This window comes from Pristiophorus japonicus, chromosome 1 (genome assembly GCF_044704955.1).
Source record: "Pristiophorus japonicus isolate sPriJap1 chromosome 1, sPriJap1.hap1, whole genome shotgun sequence".
NCBI lineage: Eukaryota > Metazoa > Chordata > Chondrichthyes > Pristiophoridae > Pristiophorus > Pristiophorus japonicus.
In genome coordinates, this window is record NC_091977.1 from 292,009,567 (window position 1) to 292,029,228 (window position 19,662).

The 19,662-nt window shown below is 46.8% G+C and overlaps 1 protein-coding gene across 1 annotated transcript in view; it reads right to left on the minus strand.

The window, feature by feature from the left end:
* Positions 1 to 8,069: 8,069 nt before the first annotated feature.
* The window catches only part of dok6 (docking protein 6), a 684,792-nt gene continuing 673,199 nt past the window's right edge, over positions 8,070 to 19,662 (minus strand). Inside the window, exon 8 of the mRNA XM_070872699.1 lies at positions 8,070 to 8,319. Within this exon, the coding sequence (XP_070728800.1) occupies positions 8,180 to 8,319 (140 nt within the window). The 3' untranslated portion in view covers positions 8,070 to 8,179. The remainder of the gene's footprint in view (positions 8,320 to 19,662) is intronic.

A 19,662-nucleotide genomic window follows, 5' to 3' on the forward strand; every position in this document is an offset into this window, starting at 1 on the left:
TGCTGAATTGGGGGCCACCTGACCCCTGTTAAGTGACTGGAGTTGTCCTCATGCTCTTCTCATCAAAGCCAAGATCATTATAAATGTTGACTGGGTGACTCCAGCATCACTTGGGCTATGTGGCAGAACCCAGGTCCGTTTTTGGATGCGTGTATGGCAGCTGATGACAAACCAGTTCATTCCATTTGTGATGATGGGAATCAGAGGGCTACTATAGCAGCTCATTTCAGAATATTATTGACAGAGATACCAGGAATAAGGGGAAAGAAGAGTATCAGGGAGGCTGCTTCTTCTCTGAGTATCATGTCTGAGGCTAGTTAGCCACGTTGTCCAATGTTGTACTGTTAACTACTGCCAGTCTGATTTCCTTATTTTGTCCAGCCATCCTTTCCTTGATCTTTCTCTTGGTTTTTGGTTTTTTAATGTTCCTTCCATAATTGTCTTGTCTTGGTGGCATCCCTTTCCTCTGCTAAATATTGGAGTTTCCTTTCTTTACTTGGTGAGCACCATTCTCGTGGTCTTTAATGTCTCAAACACCCATTTGTTGCAGCCTTTAGTGGTTTATGGGAATCTGCCAGTCCCACATTCAAAGGCTTAAACATGTTTTCAGTGACCATGCGTTACATCCATAGAGAACTTCTGGCCTCATCATAGATTCCAGATGTCTCTTTGTTCCTCTGCACTTCCAAATTGTAGTCAAAGTTTGAGCTGCCTTGCTCACTGGGACCAATCTAATTTTTACCTCTTCTAAACACGTGCTGTGTGACCCAGGCTCACTAATAGCTCACTAAAATCTCTAGAACTTGTTGGTCGATTTACGCCGCTCCATTGTTTGCTTTGTACAAATGGCTTCTCACCCGTTAGCCTCTCCATGATTTTTAAGGATTTTCACATTAATTTCCCATTAAACTTGCTGAGAGTTATGTCTGGTAATTAAGAGCATCATCATCATCATAGGCAGTCCCTCAAAGCGAGGATGACTTGCTTCCATGCCAAAAAGGGATGAGTCCACAGGTGTTTCAATGAAGTACCTAATATTCCAGATCCCAAACTACATTTTGAAGGGTGGAAGATGCCTGTGCATGGATTTTTTTAACGTGCGGTGGCTGGTGTACACCAGCCACCACACGGGCTTGACAGAGCTAGGTCTTGGTCCAGTGGCAAAGATCACCCAAGACAACTGGAGACCAGCTCTGCGGCACGGACCTAGTGTGCACACATATCGCAGTGTGGGCTGGCCTGTGCTGTCCCTGGGCCCTCGCCTCTTGTGAGCCCCAGACTCTCACGTACCTTTTTAATTACATGATAATTGTTAATGCAATGCCAATTAACCTCTCTGGCCCTAAAAGGGAACAATTTAAATAGTTCAATCTCATTTCTGCTTGAAGTTAATTGTTGTTAGAGATTTCAAAAATTTTTAATTTAAATCGTTTACATTTTTTCTTAGTTTTCCTTTCTGCCTCTTTTCTATTTCTCTTAATCTAATCTCAATTTCCCTCTTTATTTCTCTTTCTGTACTTGATTTGACGCTGATTCACCCTCATTCTCAGTCCTTCCTCTATGTATTTCTCAATCTTGAAATCTCATTGGTTAAGGAGATACCCTGTTGGTCCCGCTGTTCACTGAGGTCCCCGATGCCCTATTGCCCTCATCACTCCATTATCAGCTCGCTTTACGGTGCAAACATTTTTTTGAGTTCAAGGGTACAGATAACAATTTCCATCCTCATTCTCTGGATAGTATCTAGTCTGCCCACTAGTAGCTGCAGTTCTCTCATTTTCAGCCATGATTTCGATGTCATCTGCATACCTCAGGGTGTTAAATTTTCTGTTTCTGACTTTCATGCCTGCTTAAAAGCCTTCAAGGGCTATCCTTATAAGCATCCAGGAATAGCTATAAACAGGTAGAGAAGATCCATACCTTGCAGATGCTTTTCTCAATCCTAATTTTTGGTACAAATACACTGAATGTTCTCACTGTTGCATTTTATTTGTCACAGAGGTTCTTGAGGAGTTTTACGATGTGTTTGAAGAAGCCCATGTGTTTCATTTCCTCCATGGCATTTCCTATTGACTTCCAGTAGCACTTTGCCAGGATGTGAATTAGTGTGATAATCCTACCAATAGTTGAGGAGATAGTAAGAACAGACAAATATCTATTTCTTTCATCCATATGGTTATTCCCATTTACCATATCTTCTTGAAGAACTCGATGAACTTACTAATCATTTAATTTCCTCCTCTTTTTATCAGTTTGCTTGGGGTATCAGACACCTGGAGCTTTATATGCTTAATTGCAGCTTCAACGTCTGCTTCAGTAGCTGGAGGATCCATCTCTACTGTGCAAACTAATAGCTTTTCTAGGGAGGAGGAAACAGGGGAGTCAATGCTCCTGTATAGGCTCTCACAGTATTCATCCCATCTGTTTCTAATGGCTTCATCCTCAGCCAAGACAGTGCCTCTTTTGCCCTTTAGCAGGTCATATTAATATCTAAATTCTCCTACGAATTTTTTTATGATCTGAAAAAATCCTCTTGTGATCATTTTGTTTCACTCTCATTTCCATTTCCTAGCATCGTTTCTTCAATTCTATTTCCTTGTCATTCCTTATTGCCACTTTGAATTACCTTGTCTGATTCTTTGCATCTATCGGATTCCTTCATCCTTTCCCACTTTCAGGTTCCTTCTCTGTTTCAGATGAGACATTAAGCCAAGGTCCTGTCGGCCTGCTCAGGTTGGATGTAAAAGATCCCATAGCACTATTTGAAGAATAGCAGGGAATTCTCCCAGTGTCCTGGCCAACATCAGTGTCAAAAAATGGATTATTTGATAATTTATTCATTTGCTGACTGTGTGCAAAATGGCTGCTTCATTTACCTGAACAATAACAGTGCCTGCACTTTAAAAGTAATCCATTGGTTGTAAAATTCTTTGGGATGTCCTGAGGATGTGATAAAGCACTACATAAATAAAAGTTTGTGGTTTTTTGCTTAGATTTGACATGCTTTCTGTGATCCAATCTACCTCTTTTTCTTTACTTGAGGACTGATTCATCGGTAGCTTTGAAAATATCTTAGAATCATAGAACAGTTACAGCATAGAAGGAGTCCATTGGGCCCGTCGAGCCCGTGCCGGCTCTCTGCAAAAGCACCTCAGCCAGTCCCGCTCCCCCGCCCTTTCCCTGTGGCCCTGCAAATTTGTTTCCTTCAGGTGCTTATCCAACTCCCTTTTGAAAACCACAATTGAGTCTGCCTCCACCACCCTCTCAGGCAGTGCATTCTAGATCCAAACCACTTACTACTTGAAAAAGTTTTTCCTCTTGTCGCATTTGTTTCTTTTGCCAATCACCTTAAATCTGTGTCCTCTGGTTCTCGACCCTTCTGCCAATAGGAACAGTTACACTCTTTTCCTATTTCAGTTTATACTTCATTTAGTTCCTGCTATTCAGATATTCCAAAAATGTTAATTCTGTTGCTGATCTCAATATATTTTTCACTCCACTTGCCCTCTCTTAGGACTGGATTTTCCTTTGTAGTTTAGTTGCAACCTGGCTAGCTGTAGTTGGTGATCACTGCCACAATTTTCTCCAAGAAGGTTCTCATAGTTCCAAGTGCTGCTCTTCCACCACTGTCTGACCAGAATGAAATCCATTTGGTTTTATGTGAGTTCATCCAGGATTATCTGGGAACATTTATTCTACGATTGTTCTTAAACAGGATGCTTGCCGCAGGGATCAGTGCTGGGACGCCAACTATTTACAATCTATATTAACAACTTGGAAGAAGGGACTGAGTGTAACGTAGCCAAGTTTGCTGATGATACAAAGATGGGAGGAAAAGCAATGTGCGCGGAGGACACAAAAAATCTGCAAAAGGACATAGACAGGCTAAGTGAGTGGGCAAAAAATTGGCAGATAGAGTATAATGTTGGAAAGTGTGAAGTTATGCACTTTGGCAGAAAAAAAATCAAAGAGCAAGTTATTATTTAAATGGAGAAAGATTGCAAAGTGCTGCAGAACAGCGGGACCTGGGGGTACTTGTGCATGAAAGGATAGTATGCAGGTAGAGCAAGTGATCAGAAAGGCCAATGGAGTATAAACGCAGGAAAGTCATGCTACATCTATACAAGGTATGGTGAGGCCACACCTGGAATACTGCGTGCAGTTTTAGTTTCCATATTTACAAAAGGATATACTTGCTTTGGAGGTAGTTCAGAGAAGGTTCACCACGTTGATTCCAGAGATGAGGGGTTGACTTATGAGGAAAGGTTGAGTAGATTTGGCCTCTACTCATTGGAATTCAGAAGAATGAGAGGTGATCTTATCGAAACGTATAAGATTATGAGGGGGCTTGACAAGGTGGATGCAGAGAGGATGTTTCCACTGGTGGGGGAGACTAGAACTAGAGGGCATGATCTTAGAATAAGGGGCCGCCCATTTAGAACTGAGATGAGGAGAAACTTTTGCCAGTCCGAGCATCTCTATTTGGCAGCTTCTGCTTTCATATTTTCCACCATGCTCTGATTCATCATCATAGGCGGTCCCTCGAACGAGGATGCCTTGCTTCCACATGAGTTCACAGATGTTTCAATGAAGGACCCGATGGTCCAGTACTGAGCTCCAATTGAGGGGGTGGAAGATGCCTGTGCGTGGATTTTTTTAAAGTGTGGTGACTGTTGCACATCATCAGCACCACACGGGCTCGACAGAGCTAGGCCTTTATCCAGTGGCAAGGGTTAACCAGGACGACTGGAGACCTGCTCTGCTGCACTGACCTAGTGCGTATACATATCGCAGTGTGGGCAGGCCCATGCTGCCCTGGGCCCCGTACCCTCATTTGCCGCAACTCCACCACGATCTCTCACCACTCCTTTGTCACAAACATTCGCCGCACCTCCGCCACGATCCTTCGCCACTCCTCTGCCACAAAAACACTCGCCGCACCTCCGCCACGATCTCCTGCTACACCTCCACATCAAACATTCGCAGAACATCCGTCACAATCACCCACCAAATCTCTGCCACAATCCCGCATCACTCTTCCGCCCCGATCACCCGTCACAAGTCCGCCATGACCTTCCCACTCCTCTGTTTTACCAGGGCCCCACTGATGTTCCTGCCCACGCTGCAAACGGTGACCTTAGCCCTGATGATGTCACCCAGTCGCCCACCTCGAAGCCGTCGCACATTTGTGTCAGCTCGCGCTGGAAGCTGCAGTGGCATGCTCCAGCTCTTTGTGAAGCTGCGACCTGCGGAGATGTTCTCACACAGGTCAAGGTGGCCCACGATGGTGAAGGGCCCGCCGTCCCAGCTCTGTTTGAAGCCCCGACCTGTGGAAATGTTCTCTTGCAGGTTGGGGCTTCAAAAAGAGCTGGAGTTCCAGGCCCTGTGGCATGCTCGGATTACTAGTTTGATAACAGCATTGTTACATTCCGGCATGCTATTTTGTTGGTACTTAACTTCTGATCATGACTGGAGATAACCCTGATTTATTTCAGTTGCTTGGTCTGGGTGCACCCAGAGTAGAACTCTTGATTGTTTCTCTGCACATAGTCCAGGGTCCCCTGACCCTTCCTCCCATCCCACTGGGGCACCTGATCACATGTTGACAGCCCAAACCTCACATTATGGCACACTGTCCTCTCTGGTAGGATACGCACTCCAAAAGCTTAAGTGCGATAGCGGCGCTTTGACCACCTTTGTAAACTAAATTCATCCTGTAACAACTGATCTCCCCACCCTATCATAAACCTTTACAATGCCTGTTTATCCTCCTCTTGCCGACAGTTTTCAATTTAGCTTGTCAGGGCAAACATGATCATCAATTGCAAAGCATGATTACACAGACCATGGTTTTCAAAGCAGATAAGATGTTTTGCAATTCACTTTACCAGACATCAAGGCCCCTTAAAAGTCTAGTTCTGTCAACATCCCCACAGCACAACCTGTGAGGATTGACTCGGAAAAGGAATTTATCCCAATTATATATATTTTTTTCACTGCATACTCAGAGGAAAGAGTATTATTCCAAAATATATTAATTCCCAAACAGACTGGGCAATAGCAATGCAGGAGTCAGCCACATGCTGAGGGTAAGGTCGCCAGTTAGGAAAGTTATTTTGCGGGATGGCATTTTCAGGTTGCAGTTCAGAGAACAGGAAGATTCTTATTATTACAAGGGAAAATTCCTTCAGGCAATGTCTTGCATTAGTTTGATTGTCTTATGTCAACTTTCCTAGTTTAATGAATATTTAAATTTTCATTGTGTGGCCGAATATGCAAAGTAATGAGGTGTGGCTCGGATATTTATTTTTTTACTTATTGAAGTAGAAAGTGACCTGAATTGAGCATCTTCCAGGCTGTCTCAAAACCCTGTAATCTGGTTCCATTTGGGCAACCTGAGTGCAGCAGCACATATTCCTTTAAATAAAAATCAACACACATATGCAGAGTTGGGATTACAGATGTTCAATCACTGTTGGCTTCTGTGATAATATTCACAAAAAACCCCCCAAAATACTGCAGAGGCTGGAAATCTGAAGAAACAACCCTCCCAGTAAATGCTGGAAATGCTCAGCAGCTCGGGCACTATCTGTGGAGAGAAACAGCTAAGTTGACATTTTGGGTGCAGAGCCTTTCTCAGAACTCATTTGCCTGTTCTCTCCGCAGCTGCTGTTTGAGCTTCCAAGCATTTGCAGGATTTTCTGCTTTTGTTTCGGTGATGACATGCTGTAATTCATCTATTCCCTGGCAGTACTGTTTCAGCTCTGGCTTCATGAAGTCTCAGATTTTAGGTATTAAGGAGCTTAAAGTTGGAGCACAAGTGAAATGCTGTGGAGGCTGAAAATCTGAAATAAAAATAGAGCATGCTGGAAATACTCAGCTGGTCAGGCAGTATCTGTGGAGAGAGAGAAACAGAGTTAACGTTTCAGGTCGATGACTTTTCATGCTGACGAAAGGGTCATCGACCTGAAACGTTAACTCTATTTCTCTCTCCACACATGCTGCCTGACCTGCTGAGTATTTCCAGCATGCTCTATTTTTATTAAACTCGAAATACTCATTACGGGTAGCTAACTATCATGTGGTCATCAACTGCCACTGAACGATCAACAGCAGTCATCCTCCCGCAAAGAAATGGCTGGATAAACCATACATATTTTCAGGCAGAAAACAAATTCTTTAATAAATTAGCTAGCACTTTATGGGTCCAAATAGGTAAAAGACGCAGTTACTCAAAATCGGGTGTTCACTTTAAGAAAGTGTGTCCCCTTTAAGAGAAATTGTGCCTGACTATTGACCTGTGTTTGCAGAGAGACTCCATTTCATGAGCTAACCCTTTCCGATATGTTTCCAGAGACACTGCTGTACTGAGACGGTTTCTGTTTTGTTTGCTTAGAATGCACTTTCATTTGTCATTAGCTGATTTGGCAAGCCATTCATTTCTCTTATATCTCGTGTGTTGGAACAGTCAACTGTTCAAGCAGAAAAACACTTTTGGTCCACATAAACATTGACCATCCATGGAACCCCCCCTCCCCCTAACCAGGCACTGAAAACTGTCTGCCAACGTGAACCATTGAGCCCTTATTCCACAGAGAACATTCAATTTGATAAACAAAAAATGTGGCCTCAAATAAAACTGCAACCTGATTATAGATGGATAAAAATAGCACGAATCCAGGGTATTTTCTTCTTACAAAAATTATTTCATAAATGTGTATAGTTGCAGAGCCAAATCTGAAAGTAAACACCTGAATTAGTATTAGTAACAGAAGCACTGTATGACAGACAGCTGTGGCGGACACAGACAATTTGACTCGATCACTTCTAGACTTATCCAAACAATTGTGTTTTACACTCAGAAGCTTTGTTTTTACAGCAGTAGGATTTTAAAAAATATTCTACATTGCATTTTTTTTTACATCAATTCTATTTCCCGAGGAGGTATGTAAGTATTAGCAGGTGGGAGCCAATTAATATCAAAAAAATGATTTCTTTTTAAGCCTATGAATATTCAGTTTATCCCCTGAATGCTTCAAGTACAGTAAAAGCCACTCGAGTCTTGTTTTGTTTCACCTGTAGTTAGTCCTCACCCCCTCACTGTTAGAAATTCAGGCTTCTCTCAGTACAAGTGTGGTGGGCCCAGCTCACAGTGACTCTCCCCATTGTTCGATGCACATCACTGGGCCAGCCCAGAGCTGCAGCTTGATCCGTAGCCACTAGATGGCGATAATAAGTGCTGGTGCTCGTGACTCTGTTCTGAGATGTAGCTGGGGAAGGTCTGGGCCCGAGGAACCTTTGTCAAGTTTAAATCATTTCCTGTTAGAGGGAGAAAAAAAATTATGTTACAAGAATTGATACTGCTTTCGTGAGGATTTTATTCCTCTTTTATGATCTTCAGATTCAAAGACAGAGCAATTCAAAATTTCCTCTCCGATCTCTTTGAAGTTGCAGGCTGCTCTGATTAAATATTGGCCCTCCTTCTGTGCTCTATGTTCTCTGGTTTAGCTATAGGGAGAGAGCAGAGCAGTGGGATTAGATCAGCAAAGAGCCAGCATCGATACAACGAGCTGATTAGCCTCCTCCTGTGCTCTATATTCTTCAATTTATTGAAAGGGAGCGAGCAGGGCAGTGGGATTAGATCAGCAAAGAGCCAATATAGACAAAAGGGAAACATCGAAACATAGAAATTTACAGCGTACAGTGTCCACGCCGGCCGACAAAGAGCCGCAATAGTCTGAATGGCCTCATTATGTGCTGCAAATGTCTATGGTTCAATGGTTTTCATTTGGCGCAGGGGTTCCCAGGACTCTACCCTCTCTCCCAACTCATAGCTTCTCCAGATTAAGAACCTTTATCAATCATCATTCAATCTGATGCACCTTTTTGCTAATGATTCCATTTTACACTCATCAACTTCTTTCAAATCACATATCTCCACTCCTCTCACAATGCAGTGTCTGAATTGCTAAGTCTGGATTTTTTTCATTTGTTTTAAAGGGATAATGAAAATATTAGGGGTAAAATTCAACTTTGTTGGCGGCATAAAATGGGCAATAGCGGATTTGCCACCCATGATACATTGGGCTGGATTTTCTTTTCCGCTGCCGCCTATTTTACCTCCCGGCTGTAGTTGAACTTCAACCCCATTGATTCTTTCAACTTTACAAACGCACAGGGCAGATCTTTCAACTTTGACGGTAGCAAATTGGTCGCCCCTTTTACACCCTGTCTGATTTTTGTTCCCATTGGCTTCAATGGAAAAGAAAATCAAGTGGGAGGTATGACAGGCAGCTGATCCACTACCGTCTGTTTTACACCCCGCCAAGTGTTGAGACTTGTACTGGCAGTACCTATAAATCTCTCAATGGTCTCAAACAACCTGAAATGCTTATTTTCAGTGGCTCCATCTTAGTACTTCTTCATCTATTGATATTGTTGGTCCTGTGATGTCCTCTGGCTTCAACTAGAACTCCCATGCCTTCTCCATGCTAAATCTGTCTTCACACTTTTCTCCTCAACAAATCTTACCTCTTCACAAAGTCCAACTCTGATCAAGAATTGGACACTGTTACCATATCTTGCCAGGCTCTTATAATACATCTCTTTCGCTTCTGGACCAGGCAAGAAGAAGCTTGTCGTCTCATGTGATTTTTCTATCTCCTTCAGTTTCTCTTTGTTACAACATGTTTTCTCATCTGTATACTTCAGTAATGCTATTATGGTTATTGGTTCTTCTGAACTGTCCTTCTCTTCCACCGAGACTGGAAATACACTGTCATAAGATCATAGAATGGTTACAGCACGGACGAAGGCCATTCAGCCACTCAGCTAGTCCCACTCCCCTGTCCTTTCCCCGTAGCCCTGCAATTTTTTTTTTTTTTTTTTTTTTAACAGATTCTTATCTGACTCCCTTTTGAAAGATAAAATTGAGCCTGCCTCCACCACCCTTTTAGGCAGTGCATTCCAGATATTAACCACTTGCTGCGTAAATACGTTTTTTCTTAGATCGCCTTTGGTTCTTTTGCCAATCACCTTAAATCTGTGTCCTCTGGTTCTTGACCCATCCACCAATGGGAACAGTTTCTCTCTATCGACTCTGTCCAGACTCCACCTCTGTCAAATTTCCTCTCAATCTTCTCTGCTCCAAGGAAAACAACCCCAGCTTCTCCAGTCTATCAGTGTAACTGAAGTCCCTCATTCCTGGAATAATTCTCGTAAATCTTTTCTGCACCTTCTCTAAGGCCTTCACATCCTTCCTAAAGTGTGGTGCCCAGAATTGGACACAATACTCCAGTTAGGGCCGAACCAGTGTTTCATACAGGTTCATCATAATTTCCACACTTTTGTACTCTATGAGGTACAAATTGCCCCCCGACCCGAAATGGGGCGCTCCCACCCCGCTTCAATGGTTTTTACCGCAGTTGTGGTTCAGGTCAACTCTTTCGCGAAATTACACTTTTTTTTTTGATCCAGATATCGGTGTAAATAGGGGGCGGTGACTACACCTGATGGGCAAAAACGCGGTGGTGACAGCAACTGAAGGGCGGAAGTTGGGGGCGGTGTTGAAGGGAGAGCTTTCACGATTTTAAAACTTCGGCTCACTGGGCCACCAGGGAGGGTTTCGGCTAGGCAAGCGGCCTGGCATCCAAGAGGGGGTGCCAGGCTGCCTGTTGGCGGCCCGGCCGAACCCAGGGGCATAATTGTCGGGCCAACATGGCAGTCGACCGAAAAAAATAAACATGTTGGCAGTGGCAGTGCATCTTCCCTTTTAGAGAAGCCTCACCGCTGTTGTAGAAGGCCACAGTCTTCACTGGACCACCGCTGGGCAGGCAGAAGATTTTCCGAGGTGAATGTCGCCATCACTGGGGTAGATCGGTGGTGCGCACGGTGATGATGTACATACCGCGGATCGGCAGCAGAGGATCGGTAAAGGCGGCGGGGGGGGGGGGGGGGAAATCAGGGCACCGCCGGGAAAATACGGGAGGGCAATTGGGCTATCAGCGGCCATTCCACCAAATGTTAGCGGTCACTCCACTCCGCAGCCGATTTGCGGTGGTAACAGGCCTTAAGGAAAGGGCAATTTCGGCCCCTATACCTTTTTTTTATGAAGCCCAGGATCCCGTAAGCCTTTTTACTGCTTTGTCAACCTGCCCTGTCACCTTCAACAATTTGTGCACAAATATCCACGGGTCTCTCTGTTCGTGCACCCCCTTTAGGATTTTACCCTTTAGTTTATACTTCCTCTCCTCATTCTTTCTACCAAAATGCATCACTTCCTATTTTTCTGCATTAAATTTCATCTGCCATGTGTTCGCCCATTCCACCAGCTTGTCCATGACTTCCTGAAGTCTATCACTATGCTCCTCACTGTTCTTCCAAGTTATGTATCATCTGCAAATTTTGAAATTGTGCCCTGTACACTCATGTCCAAGTCATTAACATATATCAAGAAAAGCAGTGGTCCTATGTATACCTTCCTCGAGTCCAAAAAAACAACCATTCACCACTACTCTCGGGGGCCTAAATTGCCCCGTGGTTTGGGAGTGATAACCTTCTGAGCCCGGGATTTTTACCACGCGGGCAGGAAGTCCCACCCCCGGCATGCAATGAGCTTTGTTCCCCTCAAACGAGAAGGAGCGCTGTCTCAGGGGCTTCACCTCGTTGGTGTGACCACACCTGGGGTGTCCGTGTGGCACTGAGTTCAGCACTGTGCTGAAGAGGTCAGAGCTATGTGGAAGCTTCACATAGGGCTGACACGCCACAACACCCCTCCCCTTCCATTAAAGGGGAGAGCTGCTGCACCCTCTCCAGGCCCTTTGGTGGCCGTTACTGGGCAACCAGGGATACGCTTGACTGGGCTAGTGGTCCGGCACTCAAAAGGGCATGCAGGGCTGCATGATGGCAGCCTGGTCGAGGTGAGAGCCGCCATTGTTGGGCCGACCAAAGAGTCGGCCGACAAAAATAAAATGACGGTCCAGGGCGCACACAGCCTCCCCAATATGGGGCGCCTCGGGCGGATGTCAGCGCCCCATGAAGCTGGCACTGACATCGGCCTGCACCAGCCTCACTTGGCAATTTCCCCTGCTGGTCACAAAGAGGTCAGCATGCATGGTGATGATTCATTGCTGGGTGTGCGCCGGCTTCTGCAGGGCACTGCACCTCCAGAAAATTGCTCCCAAAATCCCAGGGGCAATTTTGCCCGCCCCTGGGAAAAGGCCATTGCGCCCTGCTAGCAACTTCCAGAGGCAGTAATGGGTGCAATTTTGGCCTCGCTGTTCCTGTCATTTAGCTAATTTCGTATCCAGGCTGCCATTGTCACTTTTATTCCAAGGGCTTCAATATTGCTGGCAAGCCTATTATGTGGCACTTTGTCAAATGTCTTTTGGAAATCCATGTACACCACGTCAACTGCATTGCCCTCATCAACCCTCTCTGTTACCTTGTCAAAAAACTCGATCAAGTTGGTTAACCATGGTTTGCCTTTAACAAATCCGTGCTGGGTTTCCTTAACTAATCCATCCCTATCCAAGTGACTGTTAATTTTGTCCCTGATTACTGTTTCTAAAAGTTTCCCCACTAATGAGATTAAACTGACTGGCCAGTAGTTACTGGGTTTATCTTTACATCCTGTTTTGAATAATGGTGTAACAATTGCAATTCTCCAGTCCTCTGACACCAGCCCCATGTCTATGGAGGATTGGAATGTTATGGCCAGTACCTCCGCGATTTCCGCCCTCAATTCTCTCAGCACCCTAGGATGCATCCGATCCACTCCTGGTGATTTATTTACTTTAAGTACAGCCAGCCTTTCCAATACTTAATCTTTATCAATTTTTATCCCATCAGGTTTCTCCACTATCTCCTCCTTTACTATGTCTATCTTCTTTCTTGGTGAAGACATATGCAAAATACTCATTTAGTACCTCAGCCATACCCTCTGACTCCTTCCTTCCTTCCTAATTGGCCCCACCCCTCCTGTTACCACCCTTGTACTATTTTTATGCCTGTCCTACACACTTCCTCTGTCCTACATCTGAATTGTGTTGAGATCATACAGCCTCTCACATTAACTCACTAGGGCCGACTTTGGTTCCTGAGCTCAAAACCAGCAGGAGGTGGATGAGGTGAAAGGAACAGTTGCCTGGTGGAATGTCTGGGAGAACCCATCTCATTTTCTGAGTCGCTCCTCATTTTCATGAGTTAGGAGAGCTGCCAACACAAATTGTGTTTAACACGGGATGCTCACTGTTCAGGGTGGTGAAAGAAAATCAGGTGCTGCTACAGATTATTAATGACTCACAGAAGCTTAAAGGAAAGGTGTCTTTTGTGTGACTGAAGAAGGGAAGGAATGGTATGGATCTGCAGGAAGATGTGTAAGGGGGCAAGAAGTCGTCCAGCAGGTCCCTAAGGTTTCCTGTTATGTATACAATCCTATGTAACCAGTATTATATGGCCACCAGAGGGCGTACCTGTTGGAGACCCAAGGGATCCCAGCATCCCTTGGAAGCACTGTATATAAGCAGGTCTTCCATGCTGTACCGGCACTCTGGAGTTAGAATAAAGGAACTAAGGTCACACTTACTCACATCTAAAGTACTACATTACTTTATCATGGACACAACAACTGGTGACGAGATAACGAATCATCAAGCGAAAATGCAGAGAACTGTTGGTATCCTGGAGAAATTCTCAGGGGGACGATTGGGAGGCCTTCATGGAGCGACTTGGCCAATACTTCGTGGCCAACGAGCTGGAAGGAGACGAGAACGCTGCCAAACGAATGCCGATCCTCCTCACCATCTGCGGGAATCTTGCTCCGGTGAAACCAACAACCAAATCGTATGCCGAACTGAGTACGCTGCTCCGGAAGCACCGAAATCCGAAGGAGAGTGTTCTGATGGCAAGATATCGATTTTACACATGTCAATGGTCTGAAGGCCAGGAAGTGGCGAGCTACGTCGCCGAACTAAGGTGTCTTGCAGGACATTGCGATTTCGATGGATTCCGGGAGCAAATGCTAAGAGACTTTTTGTGCTTGGCATTCGCCATGAGGTTATCCTTCGCAAACTATTGACTGTTGAAACATCGAATCTGAGCAAAGCCATAACGATAGCTCAGGCATTTATGTCCACCAGCAATAACACCAAACAAATTTCGCAGCATAAAGAGGTTTCGGCAAGTACTGTACACAAAGTAACATCGTTTTCAGGCAGGAATGCATATGGCAAAACGTACACGCCTGCAGCTGCTTGACCTCAGATGACCCAGAGTCCACCATCAAACGTTAATACAAGGCAATTAACACCTTGTTGGTGCTGCGGAAGTGATCATCGAGCCCATCAATTCTGCTTCAAACACTATGCATGCAAAGGCTGTGGAACAATGGGACACCTCCAGCGAACGTGCAGACGAGCTGCAAATCCTGCAAACCACCACGTTGCAGAGGAAGATCGGTCCACGGCAGACTCAAACCGAAGAGGCAGAAGTGTACGGGGTACACATCTTCACCACGAAATGTCCACTGACCATGTTAAAAGTCGAACTAGACAGAATTCCAATATCCATGGAACTGGACACGGGTGTGAGTCAGTCTATCATGAAGCAAAAAGACTTTCGACAGGCTGTGGTGCAACAAGGCACACAGGCCCAAGCTGAGCCCCATTCATACCAAGCTGAGAAACTACACCAAAGAACTGATCCCTGTAATTGGCAGTGCAGCAGTAAAAGTCTCCTTTGATGGAGCAGTGCTCGAACTCCTACTATGGATTGTACCAGGAGATGGCCCCACACTGTTCGGCAGAAGCTGGAACTGGGACGACATCCGAGCACTTTCGTCTGTCGACGATGCCTCATGTGCCCAGGTTCTGAGCAAGTTTCCGTCGTTATTTGCGCCAGGCATCGGAAATTTCTAGGGCGTAAGTGCAGATCGATTTGACTCCCGGTACACGAAACATCCACCACAAGGCATGGGCGGTGCCATACGTGATGCGAGAGAAAGTGGAGATCAAGCTGGACAGGCTGAAACGAGAGAGCACCATCACGCCAGTGGAGTTCAATGAGTGGGCCAGTCCGATTGTTCTGGTCCTCAAGGGCGATGGCACGTTCAGAATTTGTGGGGACTATAAAGTAACGATTAACTGTTTTTTGCTGCAGGACCAGTACCCGCTACCCAAGGCAGACGACCTATTTGCGACCCTGGCAGGAGGAAAGACGTTCACCAAGTTGGACCTGACCTCGGCCTACATGACGCAGGAGCTGGCAGAATCTTTGAGAGACCTCACCTGCATCAATACACACAAAGGTCTGTTCATCCACAATAGATGCCCGTTTGGGATTTGATCGGCTGCGGCTATTTTTCAAAGGAACATGGAGAGCCTGCTAAAGTTGGTTCCGCGCACCGTGTTTTTCCAGGACAACATATTGATCACAGGTCGGGACACCATCGAACACTTGCAGAACCTGGAAGAGATTCTAAATCGGCTAGATTGTGTGGGACTCAGTTGAAACGCTCGAAGTGTGTTTTCCTGATGCCAGAGGTTGGGTTCTTAGGGAGAAGAATCGCAGCAGATGGCACCAGACCCACCGACGCCAAGACGGAGGCCATCAAGAACGCACCGAGACCACAGAACGTGACGGAGCTGCGGTCTTTCCTGGGACTCCTCAGTTATTTTGGTAATTTCCAACCTTGGTTAAGCACCTTGCTAGAACCTCTACACGTGTTGCTATGCAAGGAAGATGACTGGGTATGGGGGAAATCACAAGAGGCTGCTTTTGAGAAAGCCAGAAATCTGTTATGTTTCAACATACTGCTTGTTCTGTATAACCCATATAAACGTTTAGTGCTAGCTTGCGATGCATCTTCGTACAGGGTCAGGTGTGTGTTACAACAAGCAAACGAAGCGGGAACATTGCAACCGGTCGCTTATGCATCCAAGAGTTTGTCCAAGGCCGAAAGGGCCTACAGCATGATTGAAAAAGAAGCTCTGACGTGCGTTTACGGGGTAAAAAAAATGAACCAATATCTGTTTGGGCTTAAGTTCGAGTTAGAAACTGACCATAAGCCGCTCATATCGCTATTCTCAGAGAGCAACGGTATCAATACCAATGCCTCTGCTCGCATCCAAAGATGGGTGCTCACGCTGTCTGTATATAACTATGTAATTCGCCACAGGCCAGGCACAGAGAACTGCGCTGATGCTCTCAGTCGGCTACCATTGCCCACCACCGGGGTGGAAATGGCACAGCCTGCAGACTTGCTCTTGGTGATGGATGCATTTAAAAACAAAAAGTCACCCATTACAGCCCACCAGATCAGGACCAGGACCAGCCAGGATCCTTTACTATCCCTTGTAAAAAAAAAAGTGTGTCCTCCATGGGAGCTGGTCCAGCGTCCCAGTGGAGATGCATGAAGAGATCAAGCTGTTCCAGCGGCGCAAAGACGAAATGTCCACACAGGCAGACTGTCTTTTGTGGGGTAATCGTGTGGTTTTTCCCAAAAAAGGCAGAGAAATGTTCATTCGTGACCGACACAGTACCTACCCAGGCATAGTAATGATGAAAGCCATAGCCAGATCCCATGTGTGGTGACCTGGCATTGACTCAGATTTGGGCCCCAAGTTTCCACATGATTTGCTCCTGATTTTTAGGAGCAACTGGTGTAGAATGGAATATCTTAGAAATTGGAATTCTCCACATTTAGTTTTCTGCAGTTCTAGTCAGGTAGAACAGTTTCACTTTGGAACAGAATTTATTTTTCAAAAGGGGGCGTGTCTGGCCACTGACGCCTGATTTCAAAGTTTCCACAGAGAAAACGTACTCCAAACTAACTTAGAATGGAGTCAGTGAAGATTTTTGTAGGCTTGAAAAAACCTTGTCTACACATTAAAAAATCAGGCGCAGGTTACAAATTAGGCGTCGGGAACGAGGAGGGGAGGGGAGGGGAGGGGGAAGGGAAGTTATTAAATTCTACAATAAATCCTTAGTTATACTTATACAAATATTATACAAATAAATCCAACCTGAATAAAAATTTATAAGCAAAGAAAAGATTAAATAAACCATGTTCCTACCTGTGTGAAAATGCTTCAGGCAGGCCTTTCAGGCAGCGGTTTGCCGTTGGGACCGAAGGCTGAACGGGCCGGCCCGAGACTTCGGGCAGGGCCAGTCCCCAGCACCAGATTTACAGGTAGGTGGCGTTGGGTCGGGTCGGGGAGGGGGAGGGGGAGGTCGAAGAGAGGGAGGTCAGGTCGGATCCAGTCTGGGGGCGGAGGCGGGAGTCGGGTCGGGTCCAGTCGGGGGACGGGAGCGGGAGCGGGAGTCGGGTCGGGTCCAGTCGTGGGGGGAGCGGGGGTCGGGTCGGGTCCAGTCGGGGGACGGGAGCGGGAGCGGGAGTCGGGTCGGGTCCAGTCGTGGGGGGAGCGGGGGTCGGGTCGGGTCCAGTCGGGGGGGGGGGGGGATCGGGAGCGGGGTCCAGTCGGGGAGCGGGAGTCAGGTCGGGTCCAGTCGGGGGGGGGGGGAGAGAGCGGGATTCGGGTCGGTTCCAGTCGGGGGGCGGGAGAGGGAGTCAGGTCGGGTCCGGTCCGGGGGGGGAGCGGGAATCAGGTCGGGTCAGGTCCGGTCCGGGGGGGGGGGGAAAGCAGGAGCGGGAGTCGGGTCCGGTCCGGGGGAAGCGGGAGTCGAGTCGGGTCGGAAGGAAGCAGGAGCTGGCCGTGGGAGGAGCCTTATTCACGCAGCCCCAGTGAGGCCATTCGGCCAGGGCTAGGCGCTGCGTGCTTAGGGCCCTTCCCACACAGTTTCGGGCACCTGGAGCTACTGCACTTGCGTGCCCACTGTCGCGTGCATGTGCAGAGGTCCCGGCACTGTTTCCAGCGCAGGGACCTGGCTCCGCCACCCCCCCCCCCCCCACAGCTCGTGCTGCGCTGCGCTGAGGGCCAGAGGACCTGCAGGGAGGTGGAGAATACGGAGGTTTGTTTTAGCCGCACTTTGTGGCGCGAAAAACGGGCATCCAGGTCGGGACTGCGCCGTTCTAGGCGCGTGTGGAAACTTGGGCCCAGAGAGTCCTGCGTGTGCCAATGCAACACTTACTCTCAACTGAGCAATGCACCCAGGGAGGCTCCGCTAAGTTTGTGGTCATGGCCCTCCAAACCGTGGTCTAGGATCCACGTTGATTTTGCAGGCCCGTTTCTAGCCAAAATGTGTTTGGTTGTAGTGGATGCTTATTCAAAATGGATTGAGTGTGTAATAATGTCTGTAAACACCTCCACTGCCACCATCGAAAGCCTACGAGCCATGTTTGCCATGCATAGCCTGCCTGATGTCCTTGTCAGCGACAATGGGCCGTGCTTCACCAGTGCTGAATTCAAGGAATACATGAACCGCAATGGGATCAAGCACATCACATCTGCCCCGTTCAAACCCGCATCCAATGGTCAGGCAGAACGGGCAGTCCAAACCATCAAGCAAAGCTTGAACCGCATGTCAGAAAGCTCCCTGCAGACCCACCTGCCCCGAGTCCTGCTCAGCTACCACACCAGACCCCACTCGCTCACCGGGGTTCCCCCAGCCGAGCTGCTCATGAAAAGGACGCTCAAAACAAGGCTCCCTCTTGTCCACCCTGATCTCCATGATCACGTCGAGGGCAGGCGGCATCATCAAAGCATGTACCATGCTCGCGCAAATTTGTCACGCGATATTGAAGTCAATGACCCTGTATTTGTATTCAACTATGGACATGGTCCCAAATGGCTTGCTGGCACTGTCATAGCCAAAGAAGGGAGTAAAGTGTTTCAGGTCAAACTCACAAATGGACTAACTTGCAGAAAACATTTGGACCAAACCAAGCTGCGATTCACTAACAGCCACGAGCAACCCGAAGAGGACACCACCAACTTCGACCCTCCAACACACACACAAATGGCAACCGACATTACAGTTGACCATGAAGCCGAACTCACCATCCCCAGCAGCCCAACGAAGAGCCAACCAACTCACCTGCAGCTGTGTTTGTACCGAGACGATCAACTAGGGAGCGAAAAGCCCCAGATCGTCTCACCCTGTAATAAGTGTACTATTGACTTTGGGAGGGAGTGATGTTATGTATGCAACCCTATGTAACCAGTATTATACTGCCACCAGACGGCATACCTGTTGGAGTCCCAAGGGATACCAGCATCCCTTGGGAGTACTATATATAAGCAGGCCTCCTATGCTGTGCTAGCACTCTGGAGTTAGAATAAAGGAACTAAGGTCACACTTACTCACGTCTACAGTACTCAGTTACATTATGGACACAACATTTCTGATTCAGCACAATGACAATGCCCTTTCACGTGGACGTAAAGGTCCCATGGAACTATATTGAAGAAGAGCGATCTTGCTGTGCACAAATTTGTTATCACATTTCCTACATTACATTACAACAGTGACTGCACATCAAAAATACTTCATTGGCTGGAAAGTGCTTTGGGGAAAGACACTCTATAAATGCAAGTCCCTCCCTCACTCCCTCCCTCCCTTCCTTCCTTCCTTCCATCCTTCCCTTCCCCTCCCTCCCCTTCCCCTCCCTCTTTCCTTCCCCCCACCCGCCCCCACACCCAACGGGCCTTAACTCCCGATTGCACTAGTCTGAGTGAGATTACTAAACTAGTGCATAATTGTGCT